Source organism: Typopeltis vanoorti, chromosome 8, assembly GCF_054136105.1.
Source record: "Typopeltis vanoorti isolate ZY-2024b chromosome 8, IOZ_Tvanoo_1.0, whole genome shotgun sequence".
In the NCBI taxonomy this organism is placed as follows: Eukaryota; Metazoa; Arthropoda; class Arachnida; order Uropygi; family Thelyphonidae; genus Typopeltis; species Typopeltis vanoorti.
In genome coordinates, this window is record NC_143556.1 from 97,415,700 (window position 1) to 97,440,610 (window position 24,911).

The 24,911-nt window shown below is 35.7% G+C and overlaps 1 protein-coding gene across 2 annotated transcripts in view; it reads right to left on the minus strand.

Annotated features, from left to right (window-relative positions):
* The window catches only part of LOC150104209 (nardilysin-like), a 561,456-nt gene that overhangs the window by 478,252 nt on the left and 58,293 nt on the right, over positions 1-24,911 (minus strand). For both annotated transcript variants that reach the window (XM_090396835.1, XM_090396833.1), the window contains exon 5: positions 14,696-14,822. In XM_090396835.1, the coding sequence (XP_090252961.1) occupies positions 14,696-14,822 (127 nt within the window). The remainder of the gene's footprint in view (positions 1-14,695; positions 14,823-24,911) is intronic.

A 24,911-nucleotide genomic window follows, 5' to 3' on the forward strand; every position in this document is an offset into this window, starting at 1 on the left:
CAAAGGTGGACCAAGCTCTCATCACTCCTTGTCTCAGTATCTCCCATAATGCAAAGCACATCTCCTTGCAGACATGTAAACTGCTATGCATTAACGGAAGGGCCACTACCCAGACCTTTATTGAGGTCTCGTCAATGGGAGGCAGACCCAAACGTGGAGACACTAAGGCAGAAGCAATAGGAGAGGTCATATTTACCTATACGAGTTGCCAACAGGTGTACCACCTTATTATTGAATTACTCTGGATTTAGAGAAAGATGTTCGAAGTTTATTTTGTTCTTGCACTTGGTTAGACTATAATAAATTTAGTTTAATCTTTTATCCAAGTGTAAGCAAACAAAGTTTGCGCCTGAAAATATCTTCAGGACTGAGATAAGGTGGTACAACACCAAGCAACTCCCAACTTCTTTTTGTTTCGTTTAAATGTGTGTAATTAATACTAGTATATGTGGATATACTAGTACTAATTACATAATGCATACTAATATTAAAAGATCTATTTCATGGTCAAACTATATTTTTATATTAATTATTCAGGTTGCAAACGGCAAGTATCCAATGGTAGACTTAATTGAAATAAATCGAAATTAAAAAAAATAAAAAATTTTAGAACAAATTAACTGCTTCAAATACCTTGGATGTAGTGTATCATACACAAAAGGTGCTGATACTGACATCAACATTTCACAATTTCTAAAGATAACAGGAATGATCAATAATATTTTCCAACCTAACCAAATTCAAAAACACAAGAATAAGAGTTTATAAAGTTTTGGCAATACCTTCTATGCTGTTTGGAAATAAATTATGGACCACAAAAACCACAGAAGGGAAAAAAAAATTAGAAACTGGAGAAACTCTCCAGGACAAAAGAAGCAGCACAGAAATACATCAAGAACTAAAAACAGACTTAGTATTGGACAAAGTATATGAATACCAAAAGAAGTGGATTGAACATATCGAAAGAATGGACAGTTCAAGACTACCTAGAAAAAATACTCTGATACCATCTAGTTGGAGGATATAGAAGTCACAGACAACCAAGGAAAAGACAGAAAGAGACTGGAACAGAGCACTGGACCTAAATTCCTGAAATAATGATGAATTATTCAGGTTAAACAATGACAGCTATGCATGTTTATCTTGAAAAAGTTCCATGTGGTTTCTAGAGCAGGGTTTCTGGACTATGTAAAAATTACAAAAATATATATAAAATTTATAAAAATGACAAAAAAAAAAGCCTTAGTCCACCCACAGTACAAAATGTACTCTAGGTTTATAATAAACTTTCGTTGGTGGGAAGCACACACAAAAATGTATGCATACTATATACATCTACTATGCTTTGTTATGTTTTTCTCTTCATAAGCACATGAAATAAACTGATGACATCAATGGCAGACTCCTGTGATATTCACTGTGATAATGGACATAAGTGGATAAAATAATAAATGAATTAACTATAAACATAGATGAAAAAAAATACAGTGAAAAAGAAAAGCAAAATCCATCACATGCTGAGGGATGAAAAATTATACTATTTATGAATTAACAGTAAAGAGACGTGGTCACTAGAATGTATATTGTTAGAAACAAAGATTAATTTTTGTTATCTGTAAGTGATACATTTTATTTTATTTCTTTTTCTGGTAGTGGAAGTTGTGAAGAATGCTCTGCTATTTCAATAGGGATTTTTCTCTCAATTCTCTTTTTATATATAGATATATTTTTTTAATTTCCACTTTTAATTTTTTTTTATATTTATACATATTTTTTATATTTTTTGTATATGTTTTTTTATTTATATTTTACTTACAAACGAGACAGAATTTTTCCAGAACACTACTGGTAAACAGAATTAATGAGCATATGTATTTTATTTAATGGCTTTGGACTAGCCCAGTGATCTCTTGGTGATTCTCTTGATAAAACTAACTGATTCAGCTCATGCTAAGTTCGTAATTTCTTGCATGCTCATAAATTAATTTGATTTTATTTGGGCACTTCTTTTCCACCTGATATTTCCACGAGGCAAATGGAAATGATTACTTCCTGATTAATCTTTGTCCACTGCTTTCAGCAGGGGCTGAGACTGATATCTTTTCCTAAGTTTCTACTTTCATGAGACCTTTGAGTGACTCCTGCTGAGACAGGGCTGGCAATGATTCATCACTGCTGCTTGCAGGCATGGCTGTGAACAATTACAGGCAATGTAGAGCTTGAAGGCAACCTTAAATACATTCTTTGCAGAGACAAAGAAAATTTTTGAAAAATCACTAACTTTTGAGGGTTATGCATAGAGTAAGAAATAACTTAACTGCATGATAGATCTTAAGATAATGATTTTTTTAATATAATATTTAAATCTGACCTTAAAAACCACATTAAAATAAGGTTTAGGATGGAGAAACCTGAAGCACGTCTGTCTCCTTTGGTGACTGCTATATATATATAATTATACATATATATATATATATAGCTACCCCTAAACAGCCACAACATAACCACAACAACAACATATATGTATGTATATATATATATACACATATATGTTGTTGTAATTATAGCCTTTCGGCTGTTTAGGGGCAGCTATATATACGACACCATCTAGAGAGAGATAACTATGAGCAAGTGGTTTCCCGTTGCCTTCCTTGCCCTACTATATCCTATGACTGTACTTTGTGTGTTCACGGGGCCGGTTTGCCTGCTTATGGGATGAAAAAACCCACATAAACTGGCAGAAAAACCTTGCTGTCCATGCCCCAGACCAGCTAACTTGGCTATGGTTGAGGAAGATCCTTAAGCTCCTCACGTCATTGACGGGAATCGAACCTAGGACACTCCTTCCCCATGTATATGGTTGCGAAGTGCAAATCACCTAGGCTAACTGTGCGGACATATATATATATATATATATATATATATATAGTTTTCCTTTTTTTCATTAAAAATAACAATCTTATGTACAAGGATTAACCAACTTTGATTTCTCTGCAGTCAAGTAGAGAGCTTACATGCTTACTGATCATTAAATAAGATAATATTACAAATTACATGAAAATAACAGTTATATGATCATTATGTGCACTGTTCCATTAAGTGAAAGGAAACTCTTATTTTTCCCTTTTCTAGGATAAATCAATGATGTTACTTTAATTTGAAAAGTGGATTGTGATGCAGTTGCCCTGCTCAGCCAGGAGTTGATGCCTTTTATTTCAGTTTTGATGGAAGATATCTACAGTGCTGTTCTGCCTGTGGTGATAATGCTCATGGAGGAGCCAGCTTCTTACCTTTTGTTTAAAGGCTGCAAGCAGATAGTCAGTTGCCTCTCTCGGTGAAGGTGTTGTGATATCTGCTCGTGTGCCAAAGGTAATAACTGTATATATATTACTCCTTTCACATTGATGAAAAGATAGTTGCAAAGTGAGATATGTACAAGATATGCATGTACAAGAGTGAGATATCTCTCTTCTGAATGAAGACAACTGCAGGTTAAGGCTGTCATTTCCCAAGATGAATGGATTAATTTGATGTTAGCAGGACATTCTAATTAATAGTCCAGCATATCTATTACTGTTTGGGAGCAGAAGAGACAATTATCCCAAAAATCCAGGTTGAATTTCTGTAATATAGCAGGAGTGGGAAGGGCATGCCACATTCTCCACTAATATCAGCTTCAGGTTTTGTGGTTCTAATGCAACATGGCAAGTCCCAGTGAAATGGTGTTTGTTGGGATGATATGGAATTATCCAATGAAGTTACTTTGGTTGGACTGTTGTATTAGGGTGCTATAGATTTTGTTTACATTGGAGAGCGTAAGTCTCTCCATGCATTACTGGTTTTCATCAAAAAGATAGGCACCGGATCTTCGCTCTCGGGAGGTCTAAACCCCTCTTCTCTTATGCTATCACCCAAGACCCTCACACCTCGCCAGCTCCATAGAAGAAAGAAAAACTCTGTCTTAGTGATGGAGTTCCTTACAATCATGTTGTGGTAGATAGGTTCCATGAGGATTTCAGGAAGGGAGGTTGTCTTCACTGTGTGCTGCAGGTTTAATTTCTTCCACTTTCTAAGGACATCTGTAGAAATTTGTCAAATTCATTGGCACATGGGCTGTTGTCATTCTTAAGGTTGTGGAGAAACAGAGAGATCCCTACTGGCAGAACTGAAAATGTATTTGGTGGTGTGTGCCATTTTCTGTTTTTGTGTATTGAGGAAAAAAAAAAGTGCAAAACATTTTCCTGTGGTCAATGGATATCAGGTTTTGTCTCTTTCTTTAAGAGAAATACTTGGCTTGGAGTAGGAAAGTTAATTTGTTTGGTTCCATATGAATCGATAGATGGCTGACTGTATTTGCTTGATAAATTTGCGCTGTGACATGAGAATCTTTAATGTATGTCAAATGGTACTAGTAGCTATTTGATTAATAATTATCTCTCCCTCTTATGGAGGCAGAGGCTTGTATTACCATTCACTTTCCTAATACTTGCTTGAAATGTTTAATGAGTATATCCGAGTCATATCCATGTAAGAGAAAGTATTTCCTAGGGGAACCCCCAAGTATCTGTTTTCCTCTGCACACCAGTGGTCAGAAATTGGGTAGCCAGTTTGGTTTTTCCATTTGCAACATCACATTTATGTGCATTTAATTTGGCTCCTGAGGTTGCTTGATAGTGTTGGTATGCTGTTTGTACATTATAGAAATCCTTCTCTTTACAGGCTGTCACTGTCACATCATCAGCATATGTTATCAGGGTTATGACTTGGTAAGAAAGTTTAGGATGGGGATGAATTAAATAACATGCTTACTCTGCGCAGGAAGTGCTGTATGCGATTGTGCAAAGGAGACCAGAAAGTATGTAGCTTTGTTTAATACCTCTACTGTATGGTATAGATATCGTGAGCCTGTTGTTTATCTTCATGCAAAATGTACATTTGCATATAACATCTTAATGGTTTGAATGATCCTCGGGCAAAACCAAAGGCGTTCAAGCAGTTGAATACGTGGGGATATTTAATGCGATCAAAAGCTTTTTCTTGGTCTAGTGTTATGAGACCCATGGTTTCACTGTTGTTGTTGTTGGCTATGCTTATAAGATCCCTTATGAGGTGTAGGTTTTTGTGGGTGGATCATCCTAGGATACAATAGCTCTAGTGCCTACCTATTTTCTCGATAGATAGATTTATTATTATTAAACCTTGGTTGAAATACACATTTTATTAGATCGAAACAACATAACATATTTACACTTCAAAATGCATATTAAATACACATTATGCATAACATAAAATTATAAAACAACAAAACAAAAATAAAACAAAAAATTAAGCAATGGGAAAAAGACAGAAGGGTAACACATTAGCATGAAAAGGTAGTACACTTTTAAAAGCAGAGAAGCCACTGCATGTCGTCAAAAGAACATGGATTTGGGGTGTCAATGTAGTTATGTTTTTTGGGTCCATACATGCTGTGGTTTTTCTTCTATATAAGGAGAATTAAGTTATCTTCTCCGGATAACTGAGGGGTACCATATGGGATCCAGTCTGCACTGAATTTGTTTAGAGTTCCTTGTTCTTGGTGGTGATGATATTCCAGTAGCAGTCAGTTATTTTTTCTGCATAGATTGCACATGAGATGTAGCTTGGATTCAGCAGCTGAGAGATTCTGGTTTCCCCTTGTTATTTAGATAAAAACTGTATATGATAACTTTTCATGCAATGAAATGGAAGTTGCATATTCTGGTATACCAGTAGCCTTCATGGCTGTGCAGATGATTACAAGTGCTAGAGTTAGCGTCCAGTGCATATGTGATTAGCCTTTATTGACAGGACAAGTCAGGTAGGTGTGCTCCAAGGTAGCAGAGGTGTTACAGAACAGACAGAGATCTGATACTCTAACTTGGAATTTAGTTTAACTGGGGTTGGTAAGATGTGCCACAACCTCCAGTGTATGTCAGCATCTGGCCTATTACACTTTGTCCTGTAGGGAAGATCCCATCGAAAATAGAGTGCCATCTGTAGATATGCAGGTGAGTTTTAAGGACTGAGGTGTGGATGAAGGTGCAAAAGGTGAATCAGGAGGTATTGAAGTGAGGTAGTGGTGGTATACTTTCTTGAAATTAATACACTGTAGCGAAAGAGAGTTTCAGATGACGAGATTTGAAAGACAGATTCCTGAGAAGTTCTGGTTGAAATTCGAATTGTTTGTGATGTACTGATGTCTGGAAAGGTGTTCATTATGGCAGTTTGAACTTGTTGATACTGATCTGTTGCTTTGGTGATTTTCAGCAGTACACTTTGGGGAGTTTAACACTGCTGTTTCTAGGATAGATCTACTATAGTTCTTATACCTGCCCAGCTCCAGGTAGCAAAGAGAAAGGTTGGGAATTTTAATGTTTCTGTATGAAAACAGAGGCTCTGTGAGCACTGCTTCCTGGAACGACCTGGTCAGCATGTGATGGAGGCTCTATGCTTTTCCAGCATTATAACGCATTGCAGTAGAATAGACACAATTTGGGAGTTATCAGTGTGTTGATGATCTGAAGGTTTGTGGATAACTCAAGTCCTCTGGTGGCTTCTTTCAGAATATGTTAGAGAGTTGTCACACAGGTCTGGTTGGTGTGGAGTGTTCTAAGGAGAAAGATAATCCTGAAGGAGGTGATTTTGGTTTCAAGGGATACTAGGCCTTGGTCTTCCTTGTTGAGTGGCTTACAGAGGGCTGAGTAGGTTGTCCAGTTGGGTTTTTTTCTGAGAAATCGTGTTATTGATTTCCATTGAAATCTGATGGTGGAAGTCTTCATGCAGTGTTAATACTTTGAAGGTGTGCCATAGCATATTAACAGCCATCTGATTGATGATTAGCACTCTTCGCCCTAAGTGAAGAAGTTACTTGTGTGTTGTTCCATTTACCTAGTACCTGTTTGAAGGGGCTATGTAGTTGCATCCAGTTGAGTGAATTGTAAGCTTGGGTGTTACAGAGGTAGATGCCTAAATATTTTTGCCCTTCACTTGACCAGTTGCATATGATTGGAGAATCTGTTCTAGTTTTCCAATTACCTGCCCACAAGCCAGAAGACTTAAGAATTTAACTTTGCCCCAGAGAATTGGCATATAGTGTATGAACTATGTCGATTGCTTTCATTTCCTTATCATTGCATATTATTAATGTGACATCATCTACACATGCTGATAGGCTAATCTTCATGTGCAGTTTTTGTGTGTTGGTTTGTTCAGAAATTCAATGGCTAGTGTGTATAATGTATAGAAAGTTGGCATCCTTGTTTGATCAAGAGTAAGGCAATGTGTGGGTGAGCCGGTTGTTTACCTTTAGGCAAAAATGTGCTTCTCAGTATAGTAGTTGGACTGTTTGAATGATGAGAGGCCCATAACCAAATGCTCTCGGTACTTCGAACAGGCATTCATACTCTACTTTGTCAAAGGCTTTTCCTGGTCAAGACTGATTAGCACTAAATTTTTGTTCTTTGAGATGTGAATGAGATCCCTGATTAAATGTAGGTTATCATGTATTGATCTTCCTGGCACTGAATAGGTTTGATGGTGGCAAATAACATCAGGTAGTGTGGGCTTCAGACAGTCTGTGATTACTTGAGAGATGATTTTGCAGTCTGTGTTAATCAGTAATATAGGATGCAAGTTTCTCAGGTTGGTGTAGTCTCCCTTCTTTGGAATGAGACATATAATTGAGATTGTAATGGATTGTGGAAGCCTACTTAGGTAGGTTTCCTGCAGTTTAAGGAGGAGTGGTCCCAGAATGCTAGCAAGAACTCAGAAGTAAGTCCATCCAGGCCAAAATAGATTAAATAGATAAATTTAAAAATAACAATCTTATGTACAAGGAATAACCAGCACGGATTCTCAGGCAGAGAGAGTTTACATGCTCATTAATTGTTGAAATAAGGTAATGTTACATATTTGTGATTTCGACAGGACAGACAGAAACAATATGGCAGGATAAAGGAAATTTGAAAGAGAGTAGAAAACTACTAGGCAATTACACAAAATAAGCTGTGCTAGAATGAATGTATAATATTATACAAACAAATAGAAATTGCCAACACAGTCTCATTTTGACATTCATAGGCAGCTAGGATATCACAGATATCAATGAATCATCTGATGTCAAGGAATCAACCAGTTTCTAAACCCATTTTCTAAGAATGCTACAATATTTCTGTAGTAGATCAAGCTTTATGAATGGGTTAATAAGGATGAAAAATACTACAGAAGGTGGCTTTTCCTACAGAATCACAAAAATAATTTGTGGCCCAAAGATCTGTTAAAAGGAAAGGTCATATAAAGGCAAATTTATCTTTATACTCTAGAAAACAACTGATGAGCTTATATTGTAGATAGCTCGTTTGAATGTAAATCTAGGATTGTAAAACAGTATGCTGCAATTTTGCCTTCTAATGAAATAACTGGCCCTCAGCCATGGCAGAAAAATGCACACCACACAGTTATGGAAGAAGCCTAGTAAATGACAACTTGTCTGATAATGCACAATCCTACATGGCTTAGCAATAGATTTCCTTTTTTGCTAGTAAAATTAGACATTTAGGGTTGTCTATTGAAATGTAGTTATATGTGCAGTCATCTAACAGCAAACATTAAAAAGTGTGTTTTCATTGGTTAATCTGTATGTTTTAAAGTGGGGAGGAAGAATCATGTGCAATTCCGACTAGCCATGAAGGCACCAACTGAAGTAGCTCATACCCTATACACTAAAACCTGAAGATAGCATATAAGCTGACAATGGAGCTTACCAAGATAATATATGAGAAAAAAAAAACGGAAAGCAAATGTGAGTGAAATTAAAAGAACATACAGCTGGTAAAACATATGGTGAGTAAAAGTTTGGTGAATCAATGAGTGAAAGGATGTTTGGCATATATATCTAGAATACAAACAAAAATAATCACAATATAAATCATGTTAATAGCAGTTGTTAGTTTTAATGCACTGATAATGGGCCAGTGATGCACAATATACAGTCAAGCCAATCCCATGTTCCCACAATATGAACTGTTTTTACAATGAAAGTCATCTACCTCAGGCAGATGACTTTCATTACCCAGTGAAATAACACCACTTTGCAATATTTATCTCAGCGGTAGATGATTTCATTGCACCACAACTTTATATGCTGGGAGCTTGAAATGCCTTTCTCTAGTTTCTTTCTCCCCTGTTTCTAACATATGGTGTGAATGACAGTCTCATATGGGAATAAACACAATATAGAGACCAAAATCTCTCCATTTGAGGGTGTGTGTATGTGTGTGTGTGTGTATATATATATACTAGGGGGGCTTCTTCTTTTTTCTAGCAGAAGAAGAAGAAAAGGAAACTTAGCCCCCAAAAACGTTTACAGTGAAATAATAGGCACAGGCATTTGCTTCTGTTAATAAAGCAGCTTCAGTTTGAGGAAATGGATCCCAACATGGAGAAATTTAGCAGTCAATAGAATGATGCAAGCATTCTGTTGATGCACATGCAACTGTATGCCAGAAAAATGAATGCAGAAAAGAAAAGAAAACCTGGACAGACTAAAACGTAACATAGATTTTTTTTAAAGAATCCCACTCCAGCTGCCACTTCATCCCTCAAGGTGAGCTTAAACTTTCTGCAAGTTATACACAGGGCAAAATCATCATCCAAACATTTTGTTGCAATTCCTGAATTTGAAGGAATGCAGAGAACAGACCAGGGCTTCTGACCTAATGCCCAATCCTCACCTTATTGTGGTGCAATCTGTTGAGTATCTACTTGCATACTGAACGAACGAGGATGGGCTGGCAATTTGGGATTTAGCTGACCAAATTGTATTCATATTGGTTAAACCAATATAAAAAATGATGGTACAACATGACAAAATTTCATGCCAGCTGGGGCATCGCCCGGTTAAACAAGGTCCCCGTTGTTTTCGCAAGGGAACCAGGGTGAACAACGAAAAGTCAGCCACTGGAACAAATCTGAAAACACACCCCAACTCAACATCACCAGAGTTAAAGATCAGTACTATCAACATAAGAAGCCTGAATGGCAAAGAAATGGAGCTAGCGGAGGAATTAGATAATTACCAGATCGACATAATAGGGGTGACTGAAACAAAATAGACAAAAACTGGTGAGCTCTTTCTGAGCAATAAATATAAAATGTTATATTCAGGCAAAGACAATCAAGGAAAAGAAGGAGTAGCCATAGTATTCAACACAAAATACGAGGCTAATCTTTTTGAATGGCAGGCAGTCTCAAGTAGAGTGATGTGGACAAATATGAGAATGGGGAACTGGACAATGAGACTTATTTGTGTCAATGGTCCCACAGAAGGTTCTACTAAAGTAGAAGTGGAGGAATTTTTTGAGGCTTTAGAAAAAGCAACCGACACGATGAAAAACGAAAAGTTGGTCTTTGTTGGGGATCTAAATAGCAGAGTAGGAAGTGATGGTCAGACATACAAAAATATTTTGGGAAAATTTGGAGAAAAGAGCAAAGCTAATAATAATGGCAAATATCTGTTGGATTTCTGCTCAGGACATGGACTGGTTATTCCTAACACCATGTTACAACATAAAAATGTGCACAAATTCACATGGAGAGAAGAGGCAAGGAATAAGAAAAGTCTCATTGACTATGTTATTGTTGATAGTGATGTTTTCTTCCTGGTGCAGGACACCGGAGTGTACAGACGATTTGAAATTGGAAGTGATCACTATTTAGTCTTGAGCGGGATAAATTTGAATTTCACAATGAAAAGAATAGCATATAAGAAAGTTTTAAAGCGAATAAAAGTTGAGCAGCTCTCAGATGTGAACTGTAGACGAAAATACACAAAGATTATTGAAGAAAAAATGAAAGAGTTTGAGAACAGGAATCAAACATTGGAGATTCAGTGGCAAACTATGAAGAAAACATTAATTGATTCTGCCAGAGAGGCATGTGGTGAGGTTGTCTGCAAGGATAAAAAAATCAGAACTCTCTGGTGGACACAGGAAGTTAAAGAGGCAGTGAAGGAAAAGAAGAAACATATCAAAAGTTCCTGGCAAATAAGTCAGCATGAGCTCTTAGAGAATACAGAGACAAATGCAAGAATGCTAAACACTATGTAGAACTAGCTAAACAAAAGTCATAGGAGGACTTTGGCAAGAATATAGAAAATATATATATGAAGGTGGCAAAATATTCTGGAGGTTGTTGAAGAAGCTTAGGAATGGAGGAAAGAGGGCTGTAAAAGGAGTTAGAGATGATAAAGGTGACATGAAAATGGGAGAAAAAGACATTCTTGAAGTATGAAGTAATTACTTTGAAAAACTGCTAAATGAAACAAGCAGTGATGACAGCACTGTGGTAAAAAATACTGACTAAGCATGCAGTCAGGAATACATATCCATACTTAAAGTAGAAAAAGCCATCAAAGGCTTGAAATGTGGAAAGGCAGCTGATATTCGACCAGAAATGCTGATGTATGGTGGTATAAGAATCTCACAGTGGCTGCACTGCATAGTTCAGAAAGCCTGGACAGAGGGACGAATTCCCGATGATTGGAGTAGAGCTCTCATAGTACCCATATACAAAAAGGGAAATAAAACCGAATGTGAGAATTACAGAGGTATTTCCCTACTGAGTGTTCCTGGCAAGATCTATGCAAGTATACTTGAGAAACGGTTGAGAAGAATTGTGGAAGAAAAGCTTGGTGAAGAACAAGCTCGATTCAGGCCAAATAGAGGCCAAACAGAATGGGATCAGATCTTCACTTTACGACAAATAGTGGAGAAAGCATGGGAATATAACAAAGATCTGTATTTAAGTTTTGTCAATTTGGAAATGGCATATGACAAGATGCCAAGAGAGAAGCTATTCAATAAGCTATAGCTATATGGTACCAATGGAGCATTATATCAAGCAATACTTAGTCTTTATTTGAGTTGTAAGTCAGCAGTTCGAATTGAAGGAAGTACAGGAAGATGGTTTAATGTTAAATCTGGTGTGAAACAAGGATGTACATTATCCCCTCTGTTATTCATTATCTATATGGATCACATTATGAAGGAAAGTGGTATTAAACATGATATCAAAATTGGAGATGTTAATGTCAGCTCTTTGCTTTATGTGGATGATGTTATACTTCTAAATAAATCCGCTGCAAGTCTGCAAGATTCTCTGACTAAATTGAATAACTGTTGTAATAGATATATGAAGGTCAGAATAAAAAGACAAAGACAATGAAAATAGGCAGAATCATTGAAAATGTCAACTGTGTTGTGAATGGAGAACCTGTGGAACAAGTAAAACATTTCAGGAACAAATAAAACAAAACTATTTAGGCACGATTTTTAGTGAAGATGGTAAATTAAATATAGAAATAGACAACAAAATCAGCAAAGCTGGTATGGTGGGAAGTCAACTGAATAAATTCATATGGAATAAGAAAGAAATTAGTCGGAACACTAAATTAGCTGTAATCAAGATAGTGTTCAAACCAGTCTTAACTTATGGATCTGAGAGCTGGGTCAGAAGTAAAACACTTGACCAAAGACTAGAGACTGCAGATATGAGAGTCCTGAGAAAGATTATAGGCATGAACAGATGGCATCAATGCAATATCATATTAAAAACGAGGATATTAGGAAAGAACTTGATATTGTCAGCATCCAGGAATGCGTTAGCAGAGCTAATCTCAGGTGGTATGGTCACTTAAGCAGAATGGGCGAAGAAAGATTAGCAAAACAAGTGTTCTCTGCCAGGTTGACAGGAAAACGACCCAGAGGAAGACAAAGATATAGGTCAATTGATAAGGTATAAAGTGCCTTAGACAATAGAAATATAAGAACTGATAATGTTGGAGTCTTGTCAAGTAACAGACTGATTTGGAGGAAAATTGTAGATAGGACGTTTGTAATGATGTAATTTTTTTTCATGTAGTACTATCATATCCTGTACACCCCCTTGAGGGTACATGGCAGGAATTTGATGATGATGATGTTGCTGATGACCTAGCCTGTTCTACATCCTCAGATGAATTGTCAAAATTAATAAAGCAGGTGTGATGGCAAATTACTCCTGCTCCATGTGTTTCCATTTGATTATTTTACTGGTAAGTAAGTGTGCAGAACTGTACACTATTTTTTCATTACTTATTACAGTACAGCATTGTGTGCAAAAATCTCAAGTTATTGTGATTTACTTTTTTTTTTTATCATTTTTTTTTTATATATCTGACTTATATACAAAATAATAGATCTATAGCATATCAGTGCCATGCGTAGGCAAGAGAGTAAGGCGAAAGAAAGAATCTGTTCACTTTTTTTTTTTTTTTTTTGAACAGATAAAGGTTGTATTCTATGGGAAAAACAGAAGTTAGTTCAGCAAGTTTAGCTGGACTGTAAATGGGTGTTGGTTATCAGTGGCTCTTGTTCTTATGATTTTGGAGAAAAATAGCAATTACTAATAGTAATGATAGTGGCCAATTCAGCAGACATTGTCTGTGGAAGTATCTGTAAAACATGCATAAGGCAGAAACTGAACATATATGTGAGAGAGATTGAAGTAGATCAGTGAGAGAGGAATCATTAACTAACTAACTGGAATGCTCTCTTTTGAATAGCATTGAGCAATTTTACAGAATTTTGTTGCACTGCCCCAAATATCTGAGCAATAATTCATGGTTAGGTGGATTTGTATACAGTTAGTACCCTTAAAAGTGTGAAGCACTGTGTAAAACAGAAAAATACACTCAAGTTTTTTGGCAGATGCCTAACTCACACATTCAGAACACACTTAAACTCATCCACCATTTGAACTTTCACCATCCTCTCAGGTAATGCAAAAAACTTACTCTTACACTTTCACTCACTACCTCCTTTTCAAACTTACATAAATGGCATGTTGTCCTTGTTCCTTCCCCTCGTTTTACAATATGAAACATCTCTGCAGTATTCTATCAACCAAACTCTGCATTCTGCATGCCCTAAGTCTATCCTCATAAATCAACATTTACAGCCCTGATACTAAAATAAGAAACATCGCATTCACATGGTATTTGGTAAATGCCAACCAAAGATAGAGATGACAGTTTATCTTTTGAAGAAGGCAATAAGGAGAAAATTTTGTTGATAGCAACATATGTGGGAATCAATTGGTACTTTTTCAAAATTCTATCTATAGGTTCTGAGATTCTGGACAAACTGGCCATTCTGTGGAAAAAAGAATTAAAGAACATCAATATTATATCGAATACAATAAACCTAAGAAGTCTAGTCTAGCACAACACAGTATTAACACTACTCATAATATCCAGTGGAATAAAGCTATTCTCCTCCACAGATGCAGGTTCAAATATGAATGCCTTTTTAATGAAAGTTGTGAAGCTATTTTACACCGAGCAAATTTAAACCGAAACGATTGTTTCTCTCTCTCTCTCTCTCTCGAAGATCTGGGAGACTTTTATTTTATGTAATCAATAAAAAAACAAATTATCCTAAATATTATTTTCTATCATTTCCTAGCACGTGGCAACAATTGTTTAATAGGTGATCCACCGAATGTTTTAGTATGAAATCTGTACCTTATTAATTAAAAAGTTATTACTATGGTCTTACGTGTTCTTTTAATAATTATACTATGCCACAGGTACCTCTAAAAATAATAATATATATAGAGTTTTTGTTCATTTACTTACCACTGTCAACTGCTTTAAGTTCATTTTCCATGCTCTCCTTCCTAAGTAGAGGAGAGATAAAACTATGAGCAAATATATCCAGTGCTTCGCAAAAATGCTTTGGATTTACTTCCATATTGAAAACAGTCTAGTAAAATAATAAAACTTAATATTAGGTTCAAAAGCCAAATGAATGCTTTATGTTAGTGATGGCATTTTACTTAGCTATAACATTTTATTGGTTTACATAAAGTTATGTAAAATATAAAATACTCTATTATTTTTTAGTAGATAATAGATAGGAGCCAGTAGCTCAGTGGATGTGGCGTTTGCACTCCATGGAGCTTGAGTGCACAAAGGAAGATTTGCTTTAGAATCTAGTCGGCGACTAGAGGAAATTTTTCTAAGCCTTTTTTCGACCAATTCCTGAGTTAGTCGATTTCTGGCACAGGCAAGTGGGTTTTTTTTCCCGGAAAGTTGGGTTTTTCATCCCGTAAACTCAAGAAAATCGACTGTAGAATCCACACTATTTTCAGACATTAAAAATATTGTGTTAGGGACCACAAGATAGCGGCACTTATTGAGCCGCCTCTTCACTGCTTGCCATTTAATTAGTGATAGCCTTGGGCCAGCTATCTCTGATTGGCTACCAGTGGAGATTGAACTGCCCACTCAGTCTCCAAAAGTTAGATAGGGCTAAAAGGCCTCACTACTCCCTATATGGGAACAAAAAGGTGTTAGCTGATTTTATTATTATTATTTTTTTAAAATTCTATTATACATTTTCAGAATACTCAAGAAATTAAAGAGGCAATCTTGGAATAATACTGAAAAATTCCAGCAAGTAAGTCAAAAGATGCCTTGACAGAACAAAGAGAAAAATTTAAAGAAGAATATACATTTCAGGAAATGATGATGATGAATGAATATATGCCATAATTGTAATAGATACTTCTGTATCTAGTAACACTCTCATGAAATCAATTTCCATTTATTTTATTATGTCTCTCTGTATCCATATTTCTTAAGACCATCGCACTGTAACAGTGATGACAAAACATAAAAATAAACATTTCAGTAATATTAAATTTTTATCCTAAATTTCTAGCGAAATGTCAGATTTATTGATGCTTGTATTCTACAACTTGCTGCAAGAGCACCGAGAGAGAGAGAGAGAAAGAAAGAAAGGGCGGGGGGGGGGGGGGGGATTACATGTCATGCGATCCTTTGACTTGAGTATCACGATTCACAAATATAGTGTTTTAAGAAACTTTGCTTCTACAAGTTTTATCAGAAGATATCACTGAATTATTTAATTTCACTATCAGCTTGGGTTATTTTACTTGGAAAAACAAGTTGTACAAACAATTTGAAGAAAATGTGATAGGAAGTCCCACCTCTCCATTAGAATATTATATCATGGAACATATGAAAAGTCAACTCTTCAAAGTATATAAGCTTTGCTAGCCATACTTCTCTGTCAACTATTCAAGACTGTATTCCCACAGCCTTAAATCTCATAACTTTACAGGTAGCATTTGCAGTCTAGAAATACTCAAACTGAATTACTATCATTTTTAGATAAAATTAACTATGTACAGTTGCATTAAGTTCACAACATTAATAACACCTACTCCCAGTTCACCACGTCTCCTGTTTCCAAGTTGGTATATTCCATCACTCATATCGTAATCTGTCAGAAAAGGTAACTGTTGTCAAGTCACTGGTGCACTAAGTTCACTCACTACAAAGTCCAGTCTGTTGGATGGATTTAAAAAAAAAAATAAAAATAAAAATATAACTAGGAACATTTAGTAGATAATTGATAAATGTTAATCCTCAACTAGATCTTAACCAGCTGTTAAAAGAGTTATATCTTATCTTCAATGTACACTGAAACAGGCAATGCAAATTCCTCATAAATATGATCTATATACTGCCTTTAAACCAGTTAAAAGAAATCAACTTTCTGCTCTGTTTAGCACTATGACAGATACAAGTGCTCTGCTGCTATGTCCTTCCTATGTGAACAAACTAGCCAATCTGCTGCAAATACCATAGAATCAAGCAAAAATCTCACTTCACATCCCATGCCACTACACAAAAGTCAATTCATATTTGACTATCTTTTCATGAAACCTATAAAATACTGAATTTAAATCATTTTTCAGATGGCATGTTAATATCTAAATTTTGAAGTGATTACCATAAATTGCTGATAATTACACACAAGCATGCATATATTTATTCATGTATAGATAAATAAAAAATTAATATAAATACATATATAAAAATGGAACATTTTTATATATGTACATCGATATCTAAATTATCAGATAGCATATGTCAATGTGAAATTCTGAGAAGTGTTACTAGAAACTTTCACTGATTTTATTATAATATAGATAAATTGATTGTAATATAACTCTAGTAATGTGTTATTAGGAAACAGAAATCTGAACAAAAAAGTTAAAAGTAAGAATCTTCAAGACAATGATCTGGAGCATGGGGACATATGGATGCGAGTCCTGGATGATCAATAAGGAGATGACTGACCGACTGAATGTGTTTGAAATGTGGTGCTTGAGAAAAATGGATCGTATCAGATGGACTGAAAGAGTGAGTAATGAAAAGGTTCTTAAAAGATTCACGGTGAAAAAAGACCATATGGCTAGTATTCAAAGAAGAAAAATAGCATTGGCAGGACATTTGTTGAGGGTTCTTCTGGAGAGTTCTCTAGAATAGTATTGCAGGGGATGGTGGAGGGAAGGAGAAAAGACCCTGACTGCAATGGAAAGACAACATCAAAAACTGGATGGGCAAGAGTCTTTAAGAAACAAGAGATAGAGAGGAATGAAAGAGTAGTATTCATCAGCTGCAACCCTCTCAAAAGAGGAGGCCACAGGATTATATTAGAATGCATTCTCCTGCATGTAGCTATAACCAAGACTCATATTGTAAACATAATACATATGAAGTATTTCAAGTGTTGAATATTGTTTTGCTGTTTCCAAGCTCTTTCTTTCTCTCTCTCTCTGAAAATGGATGACCTCATATCAAATTGGCAAAATAGAAGAGCCAATAAATTTTGTTTTTTTTTTGTGTTAAACCGATATCCACATTTTAGTGAATTTTCAATACGTTAGTAGTTGTACCAAAAAATGAGCAAGTTAAGTGAAAGGAGGATAATATATCTCTCTTACTAAATCAGTTTTTCCTATCACAGAATAATGAACTCAGTATTATCTGAATGGAATGTCTGTATTACAGTATTATCTGTAAAAAAAATAATAAAATAAATAAATCAAATGGTTCTAACTTGCTTCAATCAAGCATTCATTTACAAACTGGACAAATGAGCAAATAACGAAACTGTCTCATTTACCAAATAACCTATGTTCCTTTCCGTTTATTAAATAATAATTATAATGAATAATAATTTGCATATTAACTGATTTGATAGGATTTATGCCATTTAAAGAAAAATTTAATTAATCTTAGACTTGTGTTTTAACTATTATCTCATCATCACCAACATGCTCAGGATAAGATGAACATAAGTACTGAAACATAACAAGACAGGTAAGCAACTAAAGGAAAAATAAACAAGTGTGAATTCCTTTAGCAAATAGTGAAAAAGAAAAAAAAACATTCACAGGTTAGCTTTTATTTAAGTAAAGGAAAGGTATTTGTCATTTAATAAATGTTTTATGTTGTTAATTTTAAACAACCACTAAATCACAAGACATCAATGAAATTAAAGTAAAACAATTTGATAAAATTGATCTGATAAAAAAGTCAATCACATCAGACTACAAAAAGAATGACTGTTTCAAATAAAGCTTTTCTTATTCACTTTCGACATTAACTTTCTCCCTGTCATGACACCGGACAGCTATAAATTATAATTGCCTCTCACTATATCAAATACCCTTTAATTTTGTGCATTATCTTGAAAATGCTACTAGATATAAGTAGCAAATGTGTATTAAATGACAATATACAACAATTAATGTAGTAGTTCATTAAAAGAGAGTTTGGTCAGCAATAACCTGAGAAAGAAGCTGAAATAATTCATAGAAAGAAGTGATTTAAGCAATAAAATTTATAAATGCAAGAGGCACTGAGAAAAACTGGTATTAGGCCATCATTCTCTATCACATTGTTATGTAAACAACTACTCTTTCAGATGTTTATATTCCAATTCTGCTGTTGATGAAACATGCTCAATTTCATTAGCAACATGAAATTTGTTCCATTTGTATTGCATTTTAAAATACATTTTTACAAAATGTAAAAATACACAAAAGCAAATACATCACTTAGTTCATTAGCATTTTACTATCAAGATTACTTGACAACACTTCACATTAGTAAACAAATAAGTAAAAATTTAGCACGAGTTACAAAAAAATTGTTCCCCTTGTTCTATGCAGATTGTAAAATTTGATGCAGTAGAAATTTTTTATTTTCTTAACTTTGCATCGACTTTTATTACAAAGGTCATGAATATTGTATAAAGAAGGATGTTGTAATTTAACACTGATTGTAAATTTTTGTTATGAATTTTGTATATAAGGTATATATCAACTCTGTAGTTGTAATAATTTTGTGGCTGATGAAAAACCATGCAAGTATATGTTGAAACTGTATGAATGTCAAACTGTATATTTCAAGGGCAATGCCTTAGAAAGTGGCCCAGCATTTAAAGTGGTTCTGATTTAAAAGAAATAGCTTAGAAGCTTTGTTTATACAATGTAAAGTGCTTTCAATTGCATTCGGGCTTAACCAAATGCAATGTCAAGGACAGTACAACAAAAGGCAGTGAACATCTAAGGATGTCCCACATTTGGTAAATAAGATTATTTTTGTGTTCTGTGGGAAACATAAGTAATCGACAACACTGAAGGTCACAATCTCCTTTTGCATGGGAATATTAAGGGATTCCCAACCCTTAATTCAGAGACCTCAGGAGAAGTATAAGAAAGGATCAGGAAAAACTCCAGGGTATGCAGAAATGCAGAAGGAAACGCAGTCTCCTCTCGTAGTGTCTGGATCCAGCATTGTGTACGCAGATCCATTGGAAGTCTGGAGAGAAGCCAGGAGATATTGAAGGAAAAGAGAAGTTGGAGCAGCATTCCTTCCAAGTAAGATAGTCTGCCATGTGCATTGGATGCAGAAAGCCGTCGGCTGACCTAGAAAGCATTAGTGTAATATGCATGCACCAAGCACCGGGAGTCCTCCACGATGCAACACCACTAACGGAAAGAAGCCCGCATGAATGTTGAGGTCCAGGATGGAAAAAGCAGCCAGTGGAACCAGTAAAGAGATAAAAAAAGGCCAGTTAAGATATATATGTGTCAGAGAAAAATTGTGAATAGAATTTTATGTGTTTGTTTAACATTACGGAAGATAGACTGATAGGCCACGGGACACTTACAAAGTTTAATTGTGATTATTTCTTCCAGACTAAGAAGCTGAAGATTAAATTGCATAATTTAGATATGAAAAACTTGTTAATTGAAGTATATATATTGCATGAACAAATTAGTGTTGGGATGAGATCATAGATTTTTAAATGATAGTATTGCTGCATATTGGTATATTGGTAGAAAATAGGTAGAATCGTTGAAAATGTCAATTGTGTTTTGAACAGAGAACTTGTGGAACAAGTAAAACATTTCGCCTACTTAGGCACGATTTTCAGTGAAGATGGTAAATTAAATATGGAAATAGACAACAGAATTAACAAAGCTGGTGTGGTAGGAAGTCAACTGAATAAATTCATATGGAATAAGAGAGAAATTAGTAGGAACACTAAATTAGCTGTATACAAGACAGTGTTCAAACCAGTTTTAACTTATGGATCTGAGAGCTGGGTCAGAAGTAAAACACTTGACCAACGACTAGAGACTGCAGATATGAGAGCCCTGAGAAAGATTAGAGGCGTGAAAAGATGGCATCAATGGCAATATCATATTAAAAATTAGGATATTAGGAAAAAACTTGACATTGTCAGCATTCAGGAATGCGTTAACAGAGCTAATCTCAGGTGGTATGGTCACTTAAACAGAATGGGCAAGGAAAGCTTAGCAAAACAAGTGTTCTCTGCCAGGTTGACAGGAAAACGACACAGAGGAAGACCAAGATATAGGTGGATTGATACGGTACAAAGTGCTTTAGACGATAGAAATATAAGAGCTGATAATGTTGGAGTCTTGACAAGTAACAGACTGATTTGGAGGAAAATTGTAGATAGGAAGTTAGTAGTGATGTAAATTTTTCATGTAGTACTATCATATCCTGTACACCCCTTGAGAGTATATGTCAGGAATTTGATGATGATGATGATGTATTGCTGCATGTTTTAATGTATGTACAATTATTGAGATATTATAATTTTTAGCTATTAATTTTTAGAAAGTTAAATCTGGTGTGAGACAAGGATGTGCATTATCCCCTCTGTTATTCATTATCTATATGGATCACATTATGAAGGAATGTGGTATTAAACCTGATATCAAAATTGGAGATGTTAATGTCAGCTCTTTGCTTTATGCGGATGATGTTATACTTCTAAATAAATCCGCTACAAGCCTGCAAGATTCTCTGACTAAATTGAATAGCTGTTGTAATAGATATGGTATGAAGGTCAGCAATAAAAAGACAAAGACAATGAAAATAGGCAGAATCATCGAAAATGTCAACTGTGTTGTGAATGGAGAACCTGTGGAACAAGTAAAACATTTCAGCTACTTAGGCACAATTTTTACTGAAGATGGTAAACTAAATATAGAAATAGACAACAGAATCAGCAAAGCTGGTATCGTGGGAAGTCAATTGAATAAATTCATATGGAATAAGAAAGAAATTAGTCGGAACACTAAATTAGCTGTATACAAGACTGTGTTCAAACCAATTTTAACTTATGGATCTGAGAGCTGGGTCAGAAGTAAAACACTTGACCAAAGACTAGAGACCGCAGATATGAGAGTCCTGAGAAAGATTAGAGGCGTGAACAGATGGCATCAATGGCAATATCATATTAAAAATGAGGATATTAGGAAAGAACTTGACATTGTCAGCATCCAGGAATGCGTTAGCAGAGCTAATCTCAGGTGGTATGGTCACTTAAACAGAATGGGCGAGGAAAGATTAGCAAAACAAGTGTTCTCTGCCAGGTTGGCAGGAAAACGACCCAGAGGAAGACCAAGATATAGGTGGATTGATACGGTACAAAGTGCCTTAGACGATAGAAATATAAGATCTGATAATGTTGGAGTCTTGACAAGTAACAGACTGATTTGGAGGAAAATTGTAGATAGGAAGTTAGTAATGATGTAATTTTTTCATGTAGTACTGTCATATCCTGTACACCCCTTGAGGGTACATGGCAGGAATTTGATGATGATGATGATTTTTAGAAAGAGCCAATTCATTTAAGATACTGTATAATTGCATCATAGTTTAGTAAATATGTTTGTTATGTTAAACAATGTGTATTCACTGATCCTTAATCCAATGCACTGTTTCTAAATAAATACGAACTGTCAGTGAAGGTAAATAAGAGTAGCCACGACTGTCAATAAAGCTTGAGATAGATCTAAAGAGATTCTGAAGGTAATCATAATTATATTTAATACATATAAAGGGAAATCTCGTTGGCGGAGTTAACATTAACACATTCGCTGCCAACTATGAGTATACTCGTAGTTGGTATATGAGCATCACAAGCCAACTACGAATATACTTGTATGATGCTTTCCGCCGGCAATGAGATTACCCATATTGACCTTGAAGAAGTGAAAATGCTTGGTGTGTGAAACTAGCAGCAAAAGTGTGTATACTCATAGATGGTATATGAGCCTCACAAGCCAACTATGAATATATTCGTATGACGCTTACCGCCGGCAACAAGATTACCCATACTGACCTTGAAGAAGTGAAATTGCTTGCCATACAGCAACAAACTATGTCCGAGTAGTGTGGCAGCGAACGTGTTAAATAAATTTTCCAAGGTTCTCAAGGTATTAGAAATTAGATAACTTGTAGTAATCTAAGGTAAAGAGAAAAAGTGTAATAATAGTGTAAAAGAGAACATAAAGTAAATAATAGCATAATATTATAAAGCCGCAATAGACAATGTGTTTACAATGGTGCAGTAGTCGACAGGCTATAATCCACAATAATTGAGATAAATAAGAGTGGATTGAAACAGTTTTGGATAAGGATCAAGGTGACAAAGATTTAAAATATTCAGAAAATTTAATTTTTGTAAAGCATGAATGTGGATAACATGAATTCAGAAGCTACACATAGTAACACGATGGGTGACAGAGAGTTTTTTAGGATGATCAGTCCTCACTTCATCATCCCACAATTCTCTGGAGAGGACCACGATGATGTTTTGTCCTTTTTTTTTTTTTTATTTTGCTGAAGAGCTTAGAAGATTAGGAAACTGGTTGGGCCTCCAGCTACTAATTCTACTGAGGAATAAACTGGTCGGAAGAGCTAAGAATTTCTTGCATTCATCTCTGGTTCTCTGAGACACCTTGGAATACAAGAAATTCAAGGACACCCTGACTTCCCAGTTCGCCAAGGTACGAAGCATGGGTCCTAACCTATTGAAACTGCAAAAAATGCGCTCAAGAGAGAAAAAAGGAGAAGTCACTGAATTTTATAACAAACTATTAAAGTTGGAGAATAGTCTAAGCATCTCCGAAGAAGAAAAGGCCCACCTCGATTGGGCTGTTTTCCACCAGTTCAGGCTGGGATTAAAGGAGGAGTGCAAGGAAACTGCATGCAAGAAAAAGATCAAAAACTTAGAAGAGTGTTTCCTTGTAGTGAAAGAGAAGGAAGAGAGATTAGGTGACCTCCATCCTGCCTCAAGAGCCAACCAAGTAAGTGCCATAAAGAAAAATGATTTCAGTAGTGATGCAAAGCATGAGAATGATCCAGAAAATTCAAAGGGAAAGGCAAATGATCATCAGAAGGAGAGAAATGAAGATAAAAGCAAGCCATGAACAAATTGGACAACGAAATACTAACCAAATCAACTGTGGCAAACTTCATTAACATGGGGGAATTGCACTCTCCGATCAAGGAAGAGGTAGACAAGCTTTACAAACCTATGATGGAAAGGCTTGAATCTGTTATTAAACAGCTGGAGGAACTCGAAACAAAACCTTCCAAGAAGGCCTCAAGACGATGAAAGACATAGCAGAAGAGAAATCCCCCCCCCCCAGTGTTATAATTGCAACAAGTTTGGGCACATTGCTCGATACTGTTTCAGATGTAGGAGAAACCCCCACTAGAGACATGTAGTATGTGTCCAATTCTGAGTTCACTCGCTGCCACCCTACTAACAGGCCAAGGAATAGGAGAAAAGGAATTAGAGAGCAAAATAAGAATTCCATTACAATCATTCGGAGTGAAATAAAAGGGATACCATGCAATATTCTATTGGATAATGGTTCCCAAGTTTCCATGATTAACAGGACATTTTTCAAAAGAATAAGCTTCCACAATCCAGACGGTGTAACTATAGTAAGGAGACCTGTTAAACTGATGGGAATTTCAAGTCCCACAATATGGGCTCAGAGAAAGATGTGGATAAAAAGGAGGTTGCCTGATTTTAATATGAATGTCTCACAACAGCTATTGATTCTTCCTGAGAATTCCCGTCCAAACGTTCAGGTGATCTTAGGAACTGATTTCCTAAAGAAAAATAAGTTCTCATGTGATTTTGGGACTGGAGATGTTTCTTTAATGGGAATTAGACTGTCCAGTAGAAGGGGAAACAATCACAAGATGCAGACCTTGGAAGGAAGCCAGAGCCGGAAGGGATCAGGGAAACAGGTACAAAGATGAAGGTAGGGGTTATTCAGAATAAGCAAGATGAAGCTGTGTGTCGCAAAGACAACACCAAGACCTTGCTAAATTCCTCAATAGAAAGGAATTATCCTCAGAAGGTTCTGAACAAAGCCTACCTTATTTCTAGTGTTAAAGTGGCAGACAGTCAGAAGGAAGGGAAGGAGCCTGAGAAAGAAATCAGGGATCATACCGTTGAGGTGCACATAATTGAAAAGGATCACAGGAACTACAACAGACATCCTCATCATCAATTTCACAAAAGAAAGTTTGCTCCTATGGCTACTAGAAGAAGTCGAGTATGAAGAGGAGGCAATAACCTAAGCAAAGTCAAATCAGAGCTATCCAGTATTATTCCAGGAAGGGG